The sequence below is a fragment of the Ostrinia furnacalis genome, unplaced genomic scaffold (genome assembly GCF_004193835.3).
Source record: "Ostrinia furnacalis isolate ACB-3 unplaced genomic scaffold, ASM419383v2 OfSCF3837, whole genome shotgun sequence".
Lineage (NCBI taxonomy): Eukaryota > Metazoa > Arthropoda > Insecta > Lepidoptera > Crambidae > Ostrinia > Ostrinia furnacalis.
In genome coordinates this window covers 444,442-469,382 of record NW_021134076.1, presented here as the reverse complement: position 1 = coordinate 469,382, position 24,941 = coordinate 444,442, and the positions used below count along the sequence as shown (strand labels likewise).

Here is a 24,941-nt window from a genome sequence, read left to right as displayed (position 1 = left end):
AAAAATGCGTGAAACGGAATTGAAAATGTCATCGCCTGCAGCGATTTTCAACCTGTGGGTTGCTATCAAGCCTCTTTAGGGGGGTCGCGAGAGCTCGTAAAAACTACCTAAATAAAAAATCAGAGAAGTTTTAAAGCTAGATTTATCCGAAATCTAACTATGCAAATGCATATACATATGTTGTATAGATTGAAGAATTCGGTCCCTACAACATCTTTGTAAAAGGCATGCAAAAAAAGCGAACGGTCGGGGAGTCGCAAAATTTTTTTTCATACTAGTCGCGTCATGAAAAAGGTTGAAAAACGCTGCTCTACAAGAATTATTGTTCCTAATTAATTTCATAATATCTACATATTTGGTACCTATAGATACTTTTTAGTATCCGTTAAATTCCAATCCCAACAATCGGGCGATATGGGCGTGGAATGTATCGCACGTTATATTTTTTGTGGCGGCTACTATACGCTTGTTTACTCTACGAATACTTGTCGCTTGTTCTTTTTAGAACAGATATCAAGGACAGGATATTATAATGTTATTGATGCTATTAAATGCTGTAGATGGATGAAATAGACGATATAGGCCTTATTTTGCTGCGTTATTAGATATTAATTAATATCGTGAGGTCAATTTCCTGAGCACCTAAAGTAGCGCAGAAAGATCGTGATAAATAAATTGGTCACTGGCCCATTTATTGTCCCGAAGCAGTGGTAGGGTTAATACTGGGACGTGTGAAAGTGCTTTTTAGAAGTCTATTTGCAAAAATAAATGAGTTTTATGAGTGTTTTTTATGAGTTTTAAGTAATTAACTAGCAAGATCAGAAGTTTCAAAGCCAAAATGAAACATCATCTGAAGATTTACCTAATAGCATTCTAGTATTATAGCTACTGGTATATTCAATTGGCTCAATGATAGAATTTAGTTTCTTAAAAAAGTTTTAGATTTATCGTTTTGGGTCATTTTATGGCTTGGGTTTTTACAAAAAAGATAATTTACAACAGGTTGCAATAATTACAGTTTTTACAGGTACGAACACAAGTTATAAAAACGAAATTTCAAATACTGTAATCTCGCCTATCCATGAATTAACGGTTAAGCATCTTACTTCTTGCTCATAGACGAAAACAAGTTCAAAAACAAATCCGACCGATTTCATATTTGTCAACGGTTTTTCTCAACGCCAACAGACTGGTCTAGACGGTTGCCGATAATTTATCGTCGCGGAACCGGATCGTGAGCGAACAGCTGATCTCAACCAGTCCGGTAACGGATGGACGGTAATTATACCGGTTGGTAACCTTTAGTGAGGTTAGGGGGTCTGATGGTAGGTGTGGGATACTACGATGATGTTCTGACGTTCGTTAAGGTTTGTTTTGTAAGTGATGGGAGGGATTCTGGAAAAGGTGTCAAATCGAAACACTTGTAAACCTTTTGTAAAGAAATATGTCGTTGAGAATATTTTAACTCAGGGGTTCTGAGTTTGATTCCCTTGTAGAGCATTATTCATTTATGATTCAGTCCATTGCTACGATAAACGCACAGAGACGTTGATTGCACCATTTCTTAATAAAAGAGCTCATAAAGTCTAACACCAGGGTTGTGACCTCAGCTATACTCATTATGGTTGAGAAAATAAGTTTTTAAGTTTTATGAATTAACCGAGAGCATAACCACTTATCTATGTTATCATAAGTATCAAAAATAAATGAAATGAACTAATTATAAGAATGGGGTCGCATTTTCAAGTAAATGATCGTCTTAGTAAGTGAAAAAAATCAATGTAGAGCTATTGAGAATAATTTCAAATAGTGACTAATCTATGTTGGGACTCTTGGGACTAATTGAAAGATAAAAGACCACCAAACTAGTTCTTTGTCGCCGTTTTAAAAGTTCACACTATCAGATCAGACCTCACAAATCGAAGTTTTTCTCACTCAAAGGAACTTAAAATAAATGTCTTATGTCGGCAAATATTGTACAGCCAGGAACAAAATGTGTTGTTTCCTTTACACTGTTATCGTTATTTTAATAACAAATATCCGAAATTGTATCCTCGAAACTGTCAATGAATGAACTACAAAGCAATATTCTAAAGACTCAAACTAGTTCTTTTACGGAATTCGATTGTTTATTTGGCATATTCTCTTGCTTTTACCAATACTCTGTGTGGGTTGTAACCACTGAGGTCATTCTTTGGTATCAGTGTGTCTACCATGAGTTTACGTTAGATGTGCTCGCTAGCGAAAACGTCAAAAATCTCTATGGAGATTTTGTTTCTTGAAAGTAGCCGCTAGGGGCGCTGCACAATATGTCATACAATTAATGTCATTTTTTTACGCAGTCGCTAGCGAGCACACGTAACGTAAACTCATGGTAAGCACACAGATTTAATGAGCTACCATAGNTACCATAAGCGAAACTCGCAAACCTAGCAACACTATTGGGCTATATAGGGCTGATAACGTTAGAACTAGCACTAAAATGTGTATCATATATTAACATACGGATAATCTCCATTCCAGCAGCATGAAATCCTTTTGTGATCATCTGTACTTTTCTTCCGAAATTCACTGAACAAAACAATCAAAATACAAGAACTCAAGTTGTCCCGATCGGCTCACCTTTGTGGGGTAAGCGACAAATAACGGCCAATAAATAAGAGAGCGGCATCTCTATGAGTCATTACTATCTTTGCCCAGGAATGTTAAGGCGAGGATCCACTTGGGCTGGTCAGATGAAACGTCATTTCGGGCACGAATTTCTGGATATGTTTACCCTCATCATCAACAGCCCTTTAAAGTCCACTGCTGAACTATGAGCCTCCTCCACTATAGTAGAGGGTTTTGCCATAATCACACATGTTTACCCTAGTTCTAATAAAAAGTAGGTATTCATGATAAAACTTTACAAATAATTATGTAGAGAAAGCAATTTCAATTTCAATTGCATTCAATTTGGTATTGATAGAATGCTTCACTTGTAGTGTTAAGAAACTTGTAACGTTGACTTGTTTACACGTTTTATTGGTTTTATGAACAACTTTTAAAAACAAAAATTGCATTTATGGCAGTATTCCCGCTGAGACTTCTTTTTTCCTTTTTTTCTCTCATATTGATCACAGAAGCATGCAACCTAAAATTACGATGAAACAGAACAGAGTAACGTTCATTACGTTATCTTGATACAAAAGGTAACCCAAGTGTATCATCATCCCAAGAAATGGGTGTGCAAACATGAAAACACTGATTGTCGGGCCACACTCATAAATGCCTGGTTTTATAGACCGTAATATTTTAGATCGCCAAACAATTCAGTTAACATGCCATGTGACATTTCGATAAATATTTGACAGCTTTAACAGACATTCATATGACTTATTTTATTGTTGACATTTATTTGTAAACGGCTATATTAACATATTTCATTGAAAATCCGTTACGCTCTGTAAAAGTGTAGTCTTTAATAAGTCATACGTACTTTTACGAAGGCTTTAAATTTTACGGCCATGATTTATACGTACCTAACTCAAATCAATATTCTCGTTCTATATTAATTTTAATAAATAAGAGGTATTTAATTAAATATTGCGATTTTGGCAAACAAAGTACCCAGGCAAAGTCTAATGTTATTGCATCCTTTTAGAGTAATTATTTAGGTAAACTACCTATGATGAGTCTTTTCTATATTTCTATAAAAAAATTCGATCAACTCTGTAAAATGATAAATATAGCAGCAGATTTACTTAATTTTACTATAGCGTGTACTTTAACGCATTAAGAACTTCCTTAATTAAATATAATAACTGAAACGTTTCGACAGTTTCTGAAATAGGTATTCGACACTACTCATAATTACTTTTTTAAATACCAATACCTTATTTAAAACAAACAAACAATTCCACAACTTAACTTTTTTACACACTTGTAGCAACCATTTTTATTTATTTTTTTACTTTAAATGGTTGTTAACGTTTTGATTCTCAACCGAAAGCTCAACAAAAGCTTAGCAATCGATTTTAAAGCATAAACTCATAAGATTAAGGATTATTTCGATTTAAAGATATTTCCACGATTGTCATCGCCGGTGGTGCCTCTATTAACCTGCGCTGTGACACCTTTTAACTGCACCGACAGAAACGCTCAAGCAATTTTAAACTTTCCCGTCATAATATTAAGTTTCAAAATTCTGTTTAGGTTTCTGTAGCGTCGTCACCCAAAAGCTCGGTTGCATTTTAAACTGTATCTTGAAGAGTTGAAGTTGAAATTAGTTTTTTGGGAGTTGATTCGTTAATTGATAGGTGTTGTTTGTTGTGGCTTAAAGCCGCCTTGCCAGCGGGAGGTGAGCGGTCCAATTGAGGTGTTTTGAGAAATCTCCCGTCTCAAAGATACCCTGGTATCTGGTGATGGGAGGTCCAAGGATTCTAAGTAATGAAGACGATACCGTACTTACTGCGTTTCTTTGTTGACACCGCTAGTGTCGGCAAATACTTACAAAGTTTGTTCCTACACAAGAACAAATTAATAGTTTTTGTGACAATTGTAGTTTGGGATGAGTCAGGTTCTGGTTATCGGTAAATCATGTCAACAACAACATTCAGATCACCCAAGAACAACCTTTTTATATCTTAGCCGCCTTTTAATAGTTTGGAAAAAAAAGGTAATTGCGTTATGTAACGCGAAATTTTAAAATACATAGTGAGTTATGAATCATAACGTAATGCAGAAAGCAAAAACAGGAAATACAGCAAGTTGGAATATCACAATTAAGCTAAGGAGACGATAGTTTAAAAGAATATTTCAACTCTACAATTTCAAAGAGCTTTTTGCGATAAGCTCTGATTAGTTTAAGCAAAACTGCTGTATTTAACGATAGCAAAAACCTTTCAATACATCAGTGCAAGGCTTCAAAACAAAAACCACAACCGTCTTAAAATGTCCAGTCAATATAACTTTGAAAATACAGGGTCATAAAGAAATATAATTTAGCTACCGTCCGCGCAAACGCATCGGCAGCGACCGCAGCACTGAGCAATAGACCACAACAAAAGAATGCATTTTTCAGTAATGAAATTGTAATACGCCATGTAAAGATGTGCGTCTGCGCAACAATCTTGCCCCTTTCGTTTTAGTTTTAGTGAATTTCGTATTGTTTTTGAGCTAAAATAGCTTTTAGGTTTATTAGGTAGGTGTTGCTTTACGATAGGTAAATCGGTTTGCATTTTCTTATACGACTTACAGATGATAGTTAGATGGAAAGATACTAACTCTACATTACATAATGTATATGTAATGTATAGACGGACATTTATTTTTTAAAATAGCTGTGCCCGCGACTTTGTACGCGTGATAATAATTTGAATAATATTTTCCATTTTTGCAACATTTTTCTTGACTGCTCCGCCCTATTGGCTGTAGGGTGATGTAAACTCAGTCATTATACATAGTTTCCTAAAAATGCAACCCGAAGGAATTGTAGCACAGTAGTAGAATTTAGACCTTAAGGTAACAAAAAACACTAGAAATCTACAGAGAGCAAGTACTAGACATCTCTGATGGTTATTCACAGAATCCGCACTATAAACTAGTCTTTATTCCAATTAAAATAGTAAAATCGTATGGTCTTTATTCCATTGAAAACGAACCTATCTCGTTTGCATCAAAAATGAAAAATCACTTTTAAAATTTGTACCGATTTTCATGGTCAGTAATCTCTAAAAACTTTCTTTCCAATCCAATAATGGCTAATTGTGTGCATGGCGAATTGTGGTGCACAAACCACCCATGATCCGATGTGTTCCAACAATAACACCATCAATAAAAACATTGACAACGGCAGTAAACCATCATGCCTTCATCGGGTTTCGTCACACCTTTCAGTTTGCTTCTTTGCGTTTTTAGAAATCGAATTAGTGTTGTCTGTTCGATATATCGTATCGATGGATATGCAACTTTTTCCTGTGTTCACACTTATACCTACTTAGATATTGAAATATGTAAGTTATAGGTTTTCAGTTAAAGTTATATTTTATATAGCTAACATTTCGTGTTCAGTCATGGTCCAGAATATTTATAGGTAAATAATAAATTGTTCCAAAAGTCACACTAATCATCGCCTAGTCAAAATAATGAGTTTCTACTATAAACACTAGATAAAATTACATATCTAATTGATTTGTTGCATTTATTATATATATTTCACGTCACCAGCCCAAAGATAGTCTAACTCAGTCTAACTACACCCCTACTAAATTTTACATTCTAAAAGAATGCCTACACCGAATATCGACAAAACATTCTTGCATCCCTTCTTCGAAAATAACGCAATTTTGGCAATAAATAACCCGCAAACTCCCGGTTTCGTTTTCGTTCCGCGTATCAACAGATCCCTACAGAAGTTTGCCATTGTCTAATATTCCTAATAACGGACTTGTATTGTCCACCTGAACTGTTTTTTGTGCCCTTAACTGTCTTGTCGTCGATATATTTGTTTCCTTTTGTGCCCTTTGTAATTTATTTATTTACCTTTATGACTTCTTTAAGGTCCTCTGGATAAGATTGTTCTTCGGTTAAAAAGAGTCGTTTGTGGTGTAATTTGCGTTCAGTTTCAACTGTTAAAATTGGGTAACTGCAAATCTTAAGCTCTACCTCTTAACCTCACTTTCATAAATGCCTCACGTAGAAATTGTTTAAAAGCTTTTGTACAAATACCGTTCCAATAAATGTCAATGAGGAATTCAGTTCCCTTTGGATTGCAAAGAGAAATTAAATTCCTCGGAGGACATGTCCGATCATGGAATTTCATCGTGTCGTGATGTCAATTAATGAAAGAGAAGGGTGTTTCATTAACCCATGCCCTTCATATCCACCTTATTTTATGGGTTAATGAATTGTATGAGGAGTAAGGTAATGTTATTTCTAAACAGACCAATTGACAAATTTTCTGCGATATCCTTATATTTTCAGCTTTTTATAGCTTGATCCGTCCAGTCATCCATCCTTCAGTCATCAAATTAATTAAGTAAGAACATATAAATGCAATACACGTGAAGAGGCAGCTCAAAAAGCGCCTCCGAAGTTGGTCTCAGGCCGTTTTAATTACACCCAGTTAACGCTATTTCCGATTATAACCTAGGCAAGGCCGTCCGTTCCCCTTGAATAAGAAAACCAATCTAGGCAGACCTTCTATCTGCCCACAAATCTCTCTTAAGACTCCTTTAGTGTCAAGTTATAGAGGGGGTATGGGAGCTCTAGATAAATTGGGCAGAGATGGGACAAAAAGTAGCAAGCACGCAAGCCTCAATGATGTACGGTGGAGCAAAAAGGCGGATCAGGTTTGCGCACGCTCGTTGTGTTAGTGATACTTAGCTTTTATTGATCATTCATACATGCCAGATATATTTTTAGGACTCAAATGTATAATGTGTACCTTGAACTTAGGTAGGTAATAGAGAGAGCAGATGTTTTTAAGAAAAGGTTAAGGTAACCCTTTACAGTCGCTGGACTATGAGCCTTCTTCACTTTAGTGGAAGTTTTTGCCTTAATCTCCACGCTTGGCAGGGAGGTTGGAGAAATACGAATACACTTCTAAAATTATTTTAAAAAGGGCTTGAGACTCCTTGAGAGTATATTGCTTGCTATACCTTAACGCGCCCTTTTGTAAGCCACCACTATGCCTCTTCAACAAGCACGTCATATTTGACTTAAGATTGCATAACACTGTGCTTTTTCAAACTTACACGTAGAATATTTTAAAAATATTTTTATGGTGCAATCCCTTCCACAAAAGGGTTCGAAACCCCAAACAGTGGACAAGTCCAATAACGGTCCGAATCATGTCGGAACATGTCTGTAGCGACCTTGCTGCGACCTAGGCTGCGCCGGCGCACCGGTCAACGCACCGCGCCGTGACAGATCGCGCCATTTCGCGAATCGGCGGATCGGGCGCAATAAAAAGTTGAAGATCTGGTTTAATAGAGGTTTATTGTTTTGGTCGTCAGCTCATATAGTCACTTAGCTCGATATGTATTAAGGCATCTAAGTAGAGAGCACCTGCTTTAAGTCACATATCTAGAATAAAAATTCGCTTTCTGTCTTTCTGTCCTTATGTATTCTTAAATCTTTAAAACTACGCAACGGATTTTGATGCGGTTTTTTTAATAGATAAAGTGATTCAAGGGGAAGGTTTATAATCACAGATCACAAAAACTAAAGGGAGATGTGACAAGGGGGCGTGGCCGATGTCCCAGCAATATGCCCAAAAACAGAACACATTGCTCGTGTAACATTTTACATTGCTTGCGTAGTACTAAAGATTATTCAAACGTTGAGTACTGATACCTCAGTGGATAATGAGCACATGTTCTTTCTGAATACTTTGTGTGTGTGAATTTCTAATACGACACTGAGTTTCGATAAGTTGGCATCTCCCTACATCTCTATGTTTATAATGTAAACTCGTGCCAATCGAAATGGACATCTACTTTGTTAAGTAACTCGTCAGTTTTAGTTGATACGGTTAACTCAATCGGTCATGGGAATCAAACCCGTAAATAAATAGGGGCGACACGGCTAATACCAAACTAAGTACCTATGTATTATAAAAAATGTTTGAGTTTATCTGTCGGAAAACTTATAAAGAGTGCAAACGTAAAATTCAGCGCACTTTTGTAAGATAGCTGAAATAAAGTTTTTCAAATATAAACAAAACTTTGCATATGTGTGACTTAACGGTCAAATCATTATCCAATAAATAGACATTATTTTTCTTTTGCAGCAATAACAACATCTTTTCGAAATGTAGAGTCCGTCAAAAGATAAATATCTTTCATCAGCTTAGACAAAATTATGAGTTTAGTGCACTTATGAACAACTAGCTTTCCGCCCGCGGCTTCGCCCGCGTGGAATTTTGTCTGTCACAGAAAAACTTTATCGCGCGCGTCCCTGTTTCAAAAACCGGGATAAAAACTATCCTATGTTCTTTCCCGGGACTCAAACTATCTCTATGCCAAATTTCATCAAAATCGGTTGCGAGGTTTAAGCGGGAAAGCGTAACAGACAGACAGACAGACAGACAGAGTTACTTTCGCATTTATAATATTAGTTGGGATATTAGTTGGGATGAAAAATAAGTAGATATAATAAGTCTTCCTTTCTTCTACTATTATTTATCATTGTTAATAAAGTGCACTAAACTCATAATTCTGTCTAAGGTGATGGATTTGTAATGCATCAGATATAGTAAAATGTATTAAAGCTTCCGTTTTAAATCTTTCACTAAAGCTCTATCAGCTTCATCATCAACAGCCCTTTACAGTCCACTGCTGGACTATGAGCCTCCTCCACTATGGTGGAGGGATTTGCCATAATCTCCACGCTTGGCAGGCGGGTTGGAGATCGCAGTTTAAAAGATTGATGTTTTTCAGAGAGCGCTGCTGCCCATTCTCTGTTTGTTGTGTAGTCCCTAAGTCGCCTCTTACGACACCCGCGGGAAGAGTAGGGGTTGGTGACAAATGTATTCTACTCTGCCGTCACCACACGGCTTGCTATCAGCTTCACAATAATCCATTTACCATCCAATGCAATGGTAAGCTCTATTAAATTACTATACATGAAACTTTGTTTCACATTATCGATTCGAAGATACTTATGGCCACTTCATCAGTCGTCGATACCGAAAAGGAAGCAATCTCCTCGGAGATAGCTCGAAGTCTCCACAAAACAAAGAAGCGTGCACACGTGCGCGCGCACCTTGCGCAGATGCGCGTACGCAGCTGCGGCGTAGGTCGAAGGCCTTTGGGCAGACCACCTTATGCCATTGAAATAAGACTTATTTTCCAATATCTTTACCGTCAGTAAAAATTCTTTTGACCTGACATAATTTTGCAATTTTCTCCTTTAATTAAACACAAATAAGGTTGGTTTTTGTGAAACGTAAAAGGTTATTTCAAAATCTGACCACATTTGCACCTACACTTTAACGTGATATACATAAAAATCAATTTAAAAAGTTTTCAAGTGTGTATAAATTACGTTGAATATCTCACTGCACCTTGGTTGAAAGGAATTCGTTTTGTTTTTGCTACTTACGCTAATAAGATGCGTTTTGTTGACTCACCTGGAAATAAAGAGAAGTTATTAGTGTGACATTAGCATACATATCGAGTTTATGGAGTTTTAAATAATAATATAGTTTTACAAAGGCTTAAATAAAATAGAAGATTAGTAAGACATAAAAGGTGTGTAAGTGAAAATTGCTCAACTTGCAACTATAAAAATATTTTAATTAAAATAATGGTCTGTAAAAAAAACTAACAAGGGTGACCAGTTTTCGACGTTATTGAAACATGTCAAATAACTTTAAACGTTTAAAATTCAATTTAATGTGAAATCTGTGTTCGATTATTTTCACACCAGCAGCAGCCCAACATAAATAAATAAAATCACCTAACTTATAAATAACAAATAGCCGGTCACTCTAAATGTAACATAGCCCATAATTCATGACAGCCTTCCACGTAACTACCATCTGCTTCAATGCATTTGATCCCATTTCATAAAAACCGTGGAGAGGTCACCAATCACACTCTATCTATATTCTATACCAAGGCACATTATAAGTAGACGTTTTAACAAATGCCCGACTAAAAATTCATTTGAATTATTCATTACAAACGGAATAATACACGACGTTTCATACATAAGTGTATGGTGATTCTAAATGCTGACCAAGTGTGTTTGGGATCTCAAGTCTGGGTGGGGTTCCGTATATAAGGTCACCTCCAAAAGATAGACGAGATTTAAGGGACAGATAAAACATCTTAAATTAATTCGTTTTAGATAATACAACCATATTTTTATAATGCTAAATTTCGAGATTTTTTGATGTTATGTCGAGTGAACCCGAAGTGCTCAGTGCGGTCCGGAGGCATGGCATCGATCGTGCTAGACAGTGCATTCGTGTACAAGGACGTCACGTCCAGCAGCTTATGTAAATAATGTGAAAATGACAGAGAGGGCCGATAAACCAAATTAAGTACAGGATGCTCTTAAAAATATTACATTTAGTTTGTTAGGAAAAGTAAAAACAGAAAATAGCCTATTTTTTTGGTTTTAATGCTAGGGTCCAATTTTTCTAATATAATTAGATGCCCTATTAAAATTTCGTCTGTCCTTTGGAGGTGACCTTATAGAGTCTGGCTAGCGTGGGAAGTACAGGCCAAATCATCCATTTGCCTCTGGTAAACCAGAAACGGGCTTGCTCCTGCAGTGGAAGCTGAATGACCTGATGATGGGGTCCTTTGACATAACTGACGACCTTCGAGTGAACCACGGTGACAGTATAAGACAAGAATGTTTTTTAAGGACTGTCCTAGACCTGTCCTTTTTCTCTTTTACATATTTTTTTTCTTACCTATCTCCATCCAATTACAAAATCAGTGACAAGCGTTAATTATTGTAGAGTTCTTTTTATAAAGTCAGGCACTGTTACATTGTCTTTAGGCACTATATGCTTCTTTAAGAAACCTACTGTAGACACTAAAAGGCAGCGTATCTTTTTACTCAAGATTAAAGTTTAAGCTTCACAGTACTAGCACAGGTACTAGTATAATAAACTCGTAATACTAGTTCTACCATTTATCGGGGAACCCTAAAATCGAAGATCAGCGCAGGTCACGCACATTATCTGTTCTAAGATCTGACTGACTCCTTGATTTTATTTATATTAATGATGTTAGTAAGTTGTATACTTAAGCCCGTCACCCTGTGTGACTCTACTGTCATATTTTAGGGAGCTTTTACAGTAATTAGTGAAACCATTAATAATTTTCGAAATGGGAAAGTATGTATTTAAGTAACAAATGACTAATTTAATTACTACTAATGATTATTCAAAGTACCTTGGAAATTGCTTTAATTTAATTGGTTGTAAACTTAATAGTTAAACATGTCCAAGAAGGATGGGCAGTCATTAACACTACATAATCATAAAGTCTGCAATGTCATAACCTAACTGTGGAAACGCTAGTATTTCTATCTATCTAATAACTAGGAATGGAATCCAAAAAATCTAGAGTCCAGTCACACCATTAAAAGTCAATAACAAGAGATCGTGAAATAGTTTACTAATTATTGAAGACTAGCTGTGCGCGCGACTCCTTACGCATGGAAATTTCCTGTTTGGCAACATTTTTCTTTACTGATCCGCCCCTATTGGCTGTAAGGTGAAGTTATGTAGCCTAAGGCTTGCCTCGATAAATGAGCTATCCAACACAAAATGTTTTTCAAATCAGACCAGTAGTTCTTGAGATTAGCGCGTTCAAGCACACAAACAAAATCTTCAGCTTTATAATATTAGTATAGTTTCTGTCACTGTCATTTTTCTCTACGACTTCAAATGCCCACACTATAATGACCAAACCATACAATATCGGTCTCGTAGTTTGATTTAGGGCGATGCCCATCAAATTCTTCCACCTCCAACCTATACATTCGAGATCATACATATCAAAGTAAGGATTAATATCCCAAACAGTCCACGGAGGTCACAGACGGACACCTGGACATAAATCCTGGGAGATATCAATCAAACGCAAACAAAGGCTCGGATATTAAAAGAATCTATCACATTGTCACATAATGTACCATCAGGTGTAGGGTGACCAAAATACGAAGAGGATAATCCTGTTGGTTGTCCTATTAAATAAATAAAATAAAATAAACAAAGTAGATTTTCCTGAAAACTCTTCAGTGTTTACCCAATAATGAGTGATGTTCTCAAAGTGGTATTTTAGTTACAGTTCTAGCATTTAGAATTTGAGACCCCAATAAGGGACGTTAAATGACCATTGGTGTACCAATTTCGTCTGCAAAAAAATCTATGTTAGAATTCTTCAGCTTATTAATAAGTATCCTGTACTTTGTTGGGACAGAACTTTACTCGTGTTAAGAGTTGGTAATACATTGCAGACAATAAGCATTCCTCCAAAAAATATAAGGGAACTTATATTTTAATAGACAATTTATTTTCAGATGTAATCGGACTCGTTCGTACGAATAGCTAGTACGAGTACAAGGTGTTACTCTAATGTCCAGTTAATATCAAAAGATTGTCGCCCTAATGTAGCGCGATCAATCACAGTGAGACGCACTACGACTAGGCGCTCATCGGAGCTGGAACGCGTCAAAATGACCATAGTCATAATTGGAGACGTTTGAGTCGCCCGGTCTAGTGATTAGGGTTATTCTTTAAAACACATTTGATATTTTAAAATATTTATATTATGTAGTGACAATGCAGAACTTTTTAGTTCAGCAAACGCTGAACTAAGCTCACATAAGTTACTAACAGCCTATGTAAACAGTATTTTATATTTACGTGATTTTTATAAATTAGTTAGCTTATTTAAAAATATCTTTATTCTTTATCTTGATATATTTAATTTTATTAATTTCTTGTATTTAAGAAAATTTCATTGACTCTACATTTCTGTTCATTTGTACCTCAATTTCAGCGTATAATAGTAATAAATGATAAACATTTTACAAAGTACCGTGAGAGGCACTCCCGTTGCCGTCCCAAACGAAGTCGGACGTGTGACCTATGACTACAATGATTCACCGTCGATACGTCTGTCCGTCTACTTCTAAGCCGACACCGGGAATCATTACATAGATGAAAATGCGTAGTTTATAGACTAGAAACACAATGTAAGCCAATAATAGAGTTACAATTTTCTGCCTACAAGCGTCCTGTATAGCTTCAAGCACAAGATTATATTCTCTGAAGATTATACAGAGCCAGTGTTTATTTATTTATACTTCAATGCCAAAAATATTAACATTAGGCGAACTTAATGCCATAAGGAATTCTCATCCAGTTTACCTTTAGGTTATGCAGAAAAATTAGTTTAATAAGCTTCCCAAACTTTTTAGAGGTAGTTTCCACCCTTTACGCCAATCTGTAAAATCAAGTCATTATCATTTTTCTTAGTGTCTAAGCTATATTTCTACTTTACCACTATTTTCTGAGGAAATATGTAGCAAAAACTACGTCTGCCCTGCTATCCAGGGTCATTTCAGTCTAAACACCCCAACAATAAAATGATTTGCATAAATGGTGAAAAAAATCATTGAAGCTTGCCTGATATTGTGACAATTTAGAAAGTGGCGGACACTGAGCTATAAGTATTATGTACTTTATTTCATTACGCTTTCAGAATAATTTTATGTAACCAGTTATCCAACTAGACCCTCTATCTCCACTTTATCTTTGCCCACGGTCACCGACAATGTGACTTTCACCCTACATGCGCCTGCACATGACAAATAAAACTCTAAACGTGAGAAAGCAGATAAACACAAATGACCGTTAATGTAAGTATAGTTAAGTATGCAGTGAGATATACTTTATTGTGCTTCTGTGAATCGTTTAGCTTGATACTTGATACGTTTGATGGAGCGTTTGTTATACTTATCAGGTACATTTATTCTGGCGCAATATGACATGTGAAGTTACAAATGAGTGTGAAATGGAAATGTCGCAATCGTTGTGGCTTTTTAGTGACTGTGAATTGAATAAATATTTTTGGACTCTGGACCTAACAATGGACGCTAAGAAAAGGAATATGACAGACTACATATTTCAGCTTACCAACCAAAGTTTGATTATGTCACTTTTTGTTCATGAAGACCACCATTGACGCCAAGAAAAATAGTACTATGTATGCCTAAACAATGACAAAAAAGGCTCTCTCAGACCTTTAGTTCACATGAGTGTCTGACTCTATGAGTGGCATTGGCTCAATAAGTAACTACTCAATACTTTTCCGACATCAGTTAATTTCAGTAATTCCAATCTATGAAGTCCTGCCTAAACTAGGAACAAATGAACAAAGCAATTTATATATTGTGTGATGATACACCTAGGAATGGAACCCATAACCTCCGAGGTCGTCAAGATTGATGACAATTTATTCTTCAAACTACGCATAATAATCTACTCCCCAAACGCTTCAATCGAAAAAATATTCCTCACCGCATTCCTTCACGTCCCCAAAGGCTTTGTTTACAACTGTTTTACATCAAAATACAGACCCTACTCAATATTAAAGGACATTATTCTATTGAATATACCTAAATTGGGTCTTTTCAAGCAGGTCAGTGATCTGGTGCTGCCAGATTAATCTTTAATTTATATGCCGTCGTTATGAAAGGTACTCGTTAGGGATAGCTGAGAAGATTACATCTGTCCTGTGAACTACGGGATTCGGAGGGTACAATTGGAATGACTCGTGGTACATAGACAAGATGTAGATATAGATCTCTGTCAATAGACCTGAAAAACCAAACACAGAACTATAAAACAAATAATGGGATATGTATTTAAAAGCTGATTAAAAAAAAATAGGGGAAACGGGCTTGTGAGGTCACCTGTTGTTAACCGATCACCAGACTTTCGCAATACCAAAAGGATTTGGTGCCAAACAAAGTTTTTACGAATTACTTAATGAGTTTTATTGTGAATCGAGACATAGTAGTTTTATAAATTACTTATAATAAACAGTTTATGTATATTTGCCTTTTTTTGCTCTATTAATCTCAACTAAACTCAATCGTGAAATAATGTTCCAAATAAATAACAAGCAGATGTCACTAAATAGAGTTATTAAATCATCCAAATTCTAAACGTAACAGATTGAATTCGTCATAATGATGATAGCGATCATTGTCGATGACGTCCCATAATAAGCCATTCTTTGAATGGTTCGACGCGATGCCAACCATTTGTTAGAGATGCCTGTCACAGACGATGATTCCAATTATTTAATTTAATGGTATTCGTCATTACTTTTTGTCAATGATTATAATGCGAGAGTGACAAAAGATAGATTTAGTGAGTCATGAGTAGAGACCTACAATATAAATAGCCAAGAGGCATATTAAATTATTATAAGCTGGTAACAAAAATATTTTTTTCTCTACCCATTTCAAAAATGGTTGGAAATCGTAAGATACTCGTACCTCCAGGAAAGAACGAATTTTATTTAATTTTTTTTTTGTTATACCACCAAACTATTTTTTCTGCATAACCCGAAGGTAAACTGGATGAGAATGCCTTATGGCATTAAGTTCGCCTAATGTTAATATTTTTGGCATTGAATATAAATAAATAAATAAAACTTTATGTAAAAATCGTTGGCTATTTTCCCACCCAAACAAAAAGGAGAAACAGGATCCCAATAAAATCCATCTACCCTCCTGAATAGGCGTCAATCACCTACTGTCACAAGATAGTTCAACCGGCAAACGGAAAAAGCGTAATAGCTGCAGCTGGTTTAGTTACAATTAATCACCCTTAAAGAAAAAATTAAAAAAATACATGTCGTCAAACAAAATTAACATATTTATTTAGATAACTCTTAACATACGAGTATACAAGTAGAATCGTTAAAGAAGTTTAAGGAAAGCAGTAGTCCCCATAATAAGCAAACCCTGTAGGTATCTTGCTGTACTGATTATATTAACGATCAGGAATTTCCCACGTAGGTACTCCACCCAAACAAGAAAGTGTCTGATGCCCGTTTTCACCACCAATCCCTAATATTTAAGTAACCACTATGAAAACAAAATTCCTGAATGTGTTACCATAGTGGTCACTTAAAAATTAGGGATTGGTGGTGAAGACAGCCAAAGTCCCAAATTTCCCACAGTTACAGTTAATAAACAGTTTTACAATTTTTATTGTCCACCACTATAACTCTATGTTTTATTCTTTCACCCAGTTTAACATATTCATAAACCATTTTCACGGATCGTTGACAGATAAGGGATGAACTACCGACTCATTACGTTCTTTCAACCCTTCAGGGGTAGTAAACCTTTTTATTCCCTTCCTACAAATCTAGTTCCCTTTGTGAGGGATCGAGTTGCATAAGATTGTCTGTTATTCGGTTTTGATGTCCGTGAGACCTTTTCTAGTATATTATATGCATATTGTTCTTTTGTTGGTGGGCTATTGTGGTGATGTTGTCAGGATTTATAATTTCTTTAGTTTGACCTCTGATGTTTTGTATGGGAAAGGGGTTGAATTTCAAACTTACATTGTTTAAGCATCAGAGTACCTAATCGAATTACTTGACTATCCCTATAATTATAGTTACCTCGAACTATACGATTACTTACTTTGAATTTGTAGTCCGTAGGCCTATCCATTATAAGAAAATCACAGCATTAATGAATAATACGAATTTAAGTTTTTTTACCTACATTACGTGTCTGTAAATATTTTTATTGAATTACTTATGTGTTTTGTGAATATTTTGTGTTACCAAAACAATTAATACATACGAGTATTACTTGCAATTACTACAAGTAATTGAATTAAGAATAATCACGGATAAAACATTGTCATGTGGCGTAATGAGCAATAGGTATGGGCATGAAATAATATTGACATAACACATACAGATTTTGAAAATAAACCATCTGTTCAATGTAGTAGGCACTATTTGATTAGAAATTCAACTCTTGATCAAACTCACGAATGTTTTTTCTAGGCGTATGGTCAAACAGCTTCGTAGTTTTTGATTTGCTCAGTTACCGTAGTCTGCTAATGACTCTCGTATTTATTTGTTCAATTCGGTATTCAGTTGTTATTTACTACCCTATGATAAACAAAGGCATACGTGATCAAAACTCATGTTTATGTAGAGTTTTCTTGGATTACAAATAATTAATAATATAATCGCTGACATAGCCCGACGGATTAGCAAGCTGAAGTGGCAATGGGCAGGGCACATACTTAGTGTGCAGAACTGACGGCCGATGGGGCAGCAAGGTTCTGGAATGGAGGCCGCGTTCCGGAAGGCGCAGCGTGGGACGTCCACCTACAAGGTGGACCGACGACATCGTAAAGGTAGCAGGGAAGCGCTGGACGCAGGCCGCTACCAATCGTGGAAAGCATATGTTCAGCAGTGGACGTCCTATGGCTGACATGATGATGATGATGATGAATAATATAATCGTTAAGACTTTGTTTACAAAAAGTTTAAAGCCTTATTGAACTTCCGGACTTAAAATAAAAATGTCAAAAGCACCTACTTTTACGCCCGTATTCACAAACGATGCTTGCTTAAGTGAAGCAACAAATCGAACGCACAGGGCTGAATAGAGCTTTGTGATTGGTTCGTGTGTCACCCTGTGCGTCAACGCACACTGTGCGACCCACAGAACATGGAATCCCGCTACGGCGCGCGACGATTCCATGCTCTGTGGTGCGACCTCATATGTAGTAATGTTTGTGAATACGGGCGTTAAAAATGTCTACTTAACAGCCGTCCCATTCTCTCACAACAACGGTCCGCCATAAACTAATTATCACCACACTATTGAGTCAAAAAGACAAAAGACTGCAGCCATTCCTGACATGTGTTGAACACATGATGACGTGCTCCAACGATCGTCAATGTGGTTCTAAAGACGATGTTTGCATTAAACTGCATTACAACTTTTTACAATAAGTATGACTAAAAAGTTTTCTAAAAATTACTTTGGCAGATACCTACTATAGCCTACTTTTAAGTGGAGGTTTCTGATAAGTATCAGATAATGATGAGCAAAATTACCATATGAAGGTATGAAATAATAAAAGTGCTGCTTTTTTTCAGCACTGGCACATGTATTGACCTGAAGAAGTGGTAGAGTTTATGTAGGACGTGTAAAAGCAAAAAATTAATTACTTTTACTTGTAAAGATTAACTTTGATTCAATTAAGATTGTGTTCATTAACCGCATTATGAAGCCAAGACGGAAGTAATGAACTTTCTTGCAACTTGCATACGTAGACAGAGGACTCTATCACTAAATACATTTCTCCAAAGCTGGTTAGCTAAGTGAATGAAATTTTTCAAGCCTCTACAGTTAAAATTATTGACATTACAATTTTACATTATATTCTTGACTTATTCTTGTGCTATCTCAGATTAAAGAGTGACAATCATTAATCTAAACATTGTAGTAAAGCGACAGACGACACCGTCTGGTGCAGGTTCTCACGACCTGCACCCGCGCACTCGCGAAGACTTGTCACTAGAGAGCTTAACGGACAGTTTTATAAAATTAAAATTTGTAGGGTTGACTAGGAATTCAAATAGTATTTATAACAACTATACAATTCGACGCCAAGTTCTCCTTTCCTCATATTTTGTGCGTTTGCAGAAGACCTAATTTAGGTACGTTTTCGGAGAGTTTCGGTAAAGCTGAACTCATATTTAAATCCTATGAAATTGTTTAGTATACAGGGTGGAATTTTGTAATGCCACCTGGAGGGAAAGTACTCTTAATACCTACTGTAGATAGAAAATTTTACCTACTCAAAGAAAACATTCCTTTATTTTTGAAAAGAAATAGAACTGCATTCAAAGATTTCCGAAAATTTTTCGAAAATTCACTACCATACCATACAATTTTCTGTAAATAATTAAAATACTGTATGATTTCATGGTTTCTAGGTGGCATTACAAAATTCCACTCTGTAGATACTGTTGCTCAAATGCAGATTATTTTTCAAAAAACCGGGCTCTTTTAATGTTATAAGTCTGGCAAGAACTTTCCGAGTGATAAACTAAACAATACTACATTTTGATTCGGCAAGCAATAAAAATTCATTTAAAAATGTTCTTATTAGATTAGCCTTATTAATATAGAAAATGAGATAGATGTTAACTTCAAATCCTATCGTGGCGCCATCTAGTAGCGAACTTCGGAACTAACATGAGTAATGTCCTTTTTGATCGCTAGTCAAAAGTGTTAGAGTGAAACAGATACAGTCTAGTATTGTTATGTTAGAGCGAGACAGGAATACAGCATGAACAAGCAAAACAAGGACAGAGATACCGGTTAGCATTGCAAGGTCGTCCCGCGGGGTGAGTGACACCTTTCATTCGTGTTTTTACATCCACTACAGCTCTTAATGTCTTACGAATAAAGTTCATATTGGCATGATGGAAATCATTTATTGTAGTTGGTAAATCGAAATGCGTTCGCGCACTTTGCGTGCCAAAACTCCATGTTTTGGTATAGAAGGTACTATTGATTTTTAATTGACAAATTAACTAGTAAATCGTTTAAATCTGCAACATCATTTTCTTACTTGCAAAAAGCGTGCAAAATGTTTGTTGTTGCTGTAGCAAATTTGTAAATTCAAGCCTATATTACACGCTGATCCGGCTCGAAGGACCAATAATTTGTTGTTACGGAGAATTCTTAGGAAGGTCGATCCTGTGTGAGTCATAGACTACTTAGGTGGCACGCAATGGATTGAGCAATATTTGCATATTTTGTGCACGGTTTTTAGACACAAGGTTGTTTAGATCAACTCTTAACTACATACATTTTATTAGCACTTATAATATTTGTACATTTAAAATATGAAGGATAACTTATATTAAAATTACATAATAATAACTTCCCTGTGGAGCTTTATTTTTGTCACTTAAGTAGTTATTTAAATAAATGTGTTGGTAAAACATCAATTGAATTTAGAGACTCGTGTAAATGGGTGTCTCTATATACTCATTTCCTGTCGATCGCCTCGTAGACAAGTGCAGATAAATCGAATTCACACGCTGCGCCCGCGCCGTTCGCACGCGGTCGATCTCAAATTCAATTAGGACCGTGCGGGCGGACGGGCTGGTGCAGGAATTCCGCAATGTTGATAGGAATACAGTTTTGTGTTACATTGTAACACATTCGACTAACACATGATAGCTCCACATACCTACTACATACTTCTAAGTACATACTGCTGGTTGTAGTTTTAGCCAAACACTGAGATATTAAAATAACCTTATTATTGCAGTTTGGCTACAAAGTTATACACCTGCATCTAGTACTTTACATAATTAAATCTAGTCAAAAAATAATTATCATTCAAAAGTCTAACGAAATTTTAATTTACATTACAACTTCTACACTCATTATGTGCAATGGTAGCATTTGTAGCTAACCATTTGGAAAATTAGAGCTTAAGAAACATTCATTTGAGATAAAAATCTTTTACGATTCATAAAACTGGAAGCCACACTGCCTTTTATTTACTATTGCGCAGGCGCAAGCTTTTACGTTTGCGACGTGCAGCGCCATCTAGCGGCAGCTGGCTGAACCACTTTATTACCGGCGACCACCCACGTGCGTGCTTAAAGCACGGACACTCGTGTACAAAAGCGTTACGGAAAATTTTACGAAATGTATTGTATCGTCTAAAAATGTGTCTAATATAGAAATTGAATATCCCTTTAATTTTCTTTTGTGATTACGCGATTTAAGTTTATTTATAATGTTTTGTACACCTTTTAATAAAGTGGTTTTAATAATTTGAAATATGTATAATTCCAATAAAGATGTTAATCATTTTTCGTCAAACATGTTCGCTTAATTATATTATTTAAATCGTATTTTACATACAGACGGCATGTATAATAATTAATAATTAAAAGCAATTTTAACTAATTAAGTAAAATCTTACCTTTGCGTAATCCACAGGTGAAGCATTTACAGGGCACGTGAACAACCCCTCGCTAGAACAAAGAAAACATAAATTAATTAAAACATTGACTTTTGCAATTAACTTAACATATATTTTAATCAGGCAATATAATAAAATCAGCCCCTAAAGTTAATGCTCCCGAGTTTAGGTTTTATTTTAAAGTGTATTTACTTTTATTAAGAAAAGTAATATTTTAAGTGAGTTCCAATAAAAAAAATACAGAAAGACTGTTTGACTTTCCGTAGAATAATGAAATAATTAATTAATACCACTTATTTCTTCATGTCAATAATAATTAACACATTGGTACATAATATGCCTACCCCTCACGCAACCGCGTTGAATGAAATTTAATGTATCGCTAAACAACTGCAATTTTTATATTTACGCATTGTCATTAATCACACGTCGAATAAGCACGTCATTAGCAGCTCATAAATCTGATTGCATGCAAATCGTAATACAAATGTATGCAGTAGGTGCATTTCTGACTAGAAAATACATAGTCGTCACAGAAACAACAAAACTAGTAATATTATTTTATACTACTATTATAAAGCTGAAGAGTTTGTCTGTTTGTTTACTTGAACGCGCTAATCTCCGGAACTACTGGTCCGATTTGAAAGATTATTTCAGTGTAAGATAGCCCATTTATCGAGGAAGGCTATAGGCTATACAACATCCCGCTATGATCAATAGAAGCAGAGCAACAACGAAAAATGTAGCGAAAACGGGTTTTCACGCGTACGAAGTCGCGGGCACGGCTAGTCCCAACTAATATTATAAATGCGAAAGTAACTCTGTCTGTCTGTCTGTCTGTTACGCTTTCCCGCTTAAACCTCGCAACCGATTTTGATGAAATTTGGCATAGAGATAGTTTGAGTCCCGGGAAAGAACATAGGATAGTTTTTATCCCGGTTTTTGAAACAGGGACGCGCGCGATAAAGTTTTTCTGTGACAGACAAAATTCCACGCGGGCGAAGCCGCGGGCGGAAAGCTAGTAATATAATAAATATACACTAGAAATTAAGACCTGACCTGAAATTATATTACTAGAATTTTTCGCATGAATATGATCTGACGGAAAAGACAACAAAATTAGTCTCAAACTCAGCACGTCACCCTGACACCAGAGGTACTAGAGTTTGACTTCGAACAAGTCTATGAAATCAATTTTTACAAGTATTGACAGTCATATTATCTCATCAAACTTTTCTATAACTAAAATTTGTCATATCTGGAAACTTATAAAAGTTTACTATGGACATATAGGCTGGTTCGATGCGACTTAGGCACATTTGCTAGTGTGACGTGCTAATTTTGAGACACTCTGTATGTGTCAGTACCTATTCGCTCAATTAAAAGTACGAGTGCAGTCTGTGCAGTGAATTTGCCGCATTTTATTGCATTGGGTACGTTCTTATCTGAAATCTGATAACTGCACAATTAAGAGTAACATCATCATAATGCTTTCATATGCGTTTACAATCGCGCTTTATCATCGAGTTATGATTTGATAAAAGTACAGTCGCAGTCAGTATAGTAATGTTTCTTTTTATTTTGGATTTTGTAAAGGTAAATCTTAAATCAGATACAGATTTTATCAAAATTGCCACCGACACTTCTTTTGAGACTCATTTCTGTCAGGTTTTTCAGGTCATAAACGCGCATTTAAAAAGTACTCTATATTTTTAAACACTTACCTGCTTACACCTACGAGTGTGTCATGCTTATTTAAATAGATTTTTTTTGTTTTGAAGATAAAATATGTACTTATAATGTAATTTTCCACCAGAACAAATTTTAAGTTCTACTAGCTAATTCTGAAAGCCTTTGGCTGTTACCAAGTCCCACAATCGCAAACCAAATGTAATCTCAATTAGCTACCCTCAATTACCTTAATCCATGAAGGCAAGATGGAGAGGTGAGTAACCCACAATTATCCATTTCGAGTTTTGTTCACGACAGTTCGATTTGTGAATAGGGATGGAAAGTGCGGTATCGATAAAAAAACTTACAGTTGATAATCGATAGTAAAATACGTTTTATGGGTTATAACTAAATATTAAGAATGATGGAAAAATAATTGATTAAGTTAGTCGAACTAACATTATNAACATTAGAAAAACGCAGAAAACATAGAGGAAACTTAGTAAATAATTTTGCGACAGAAGTTATTAACCCCGTTCGACAATAAATAATTTTGAAAAAATCAAGCCCGTAACTATAACATAATATTACGTGTGTGTGTGTATAATGTTTGCTTCTCAGACATTTAAATTAACAATAAGTAATTATTTTAGCAGCGTCGTTGGAATAGCCATATTTATTAAGTAGAGCTAATGATATTGTTAATATTTCTATAGACACAAATATTGGTAATCACAATCGATACATTTCCTCAATTGGCACATCGTCGCATCACTATTTATGAGTACAATTATCCGACACACCACCGGAACGCACGCGCAGTCTGACGTCCGTCCGCGCAGCGTTTCTTGAATATTTAAGATCGCTAATCCTTAATTTGTGACATCGCTAAGATTCTACAACGACATCCGCATCGACAGAGTTAATATAGCATTTTAATGACGTTCATGTTTTCTATGCAATGATTCATGTACCGTAGCAACGCGAAGAATCAACAAAAAAACTCCCATTAAGTGGTGATTGTGTGAAAAATTTTCGTTTACACTTTCACAATATTGAAAATGAATTACTTAACGAAGAAAATAGATAAAATAAAAATACATGCGCTCAGCGTTTCTATCAAAATGGAAACGAAATTAATTGAGGAATGAAAATCAATTAAAAAAATGAAAAACATGCAGAGTCTCTAACAGATTTATTACCAAGTATGTATGGAAAGTGTGTATGATTTTAATTGTAAATGCACTCATTTTTTAAATAAAAATACATTGACTAATGACCATAGAGTGTCGAAGCCGCAAATGCGCTCATCTAGATTTCAAATTAGCATAAATGATTACTAATTTAGTGTTTTAACGCCTTTCGTTAACGAGTGTACCGTACGAGCGGCGATTATCTGCGAATTAAGATGCAATGTTTTTGTGGTTTACTACAATGTAGGTTTGTTGGTAGAGTTCTGTATTGAAATTAAATCGAATCCGATAAAATTAATTTATTGACAGCAAATTAAACTTAGTCATTAAACAATACCAAGCCTAAACAAAGTAAAAACGGAAGATACTATTTATACAAGTAATCCGTAGAGCCATTTCTTTTTTCACCACCACCATATTGAGCTTTCAGGAAAAGGGAACCTATTACATAATCTAATTCTTTACAATGCAATAGCAAACATTTAACATACATTAATGCATTTTTTACCCGCAAAGGAAAAGCTCTTGGCGTGCGCTAACTAGACGAAAAGTGA

General features: G+C 35.6%; 1 protein-coding gene across 1 annotated transcript in view; it reads right to left on the bottom strand.

Moving 5' to 3' along the window:
- The window catches only part of Traf4 (TNF receptor associated factor 4), a 110,782-nt gene that overhangs the window by 61,807 nt on the left and 24,034 nt on the right, over window positions 1–24,941 (bottom strand). The window contains exon 2 of the mRNA XM_028312210.1: window positions 21,524–21,575. Within this exon, the coding sequence (XP_028168011.1) occupies window positions 21,524–21,575 (52 nt within the window). The remainder of the gene's footprint in view (window positions 1–21,523; window positions 21,576–24,941) is intronic.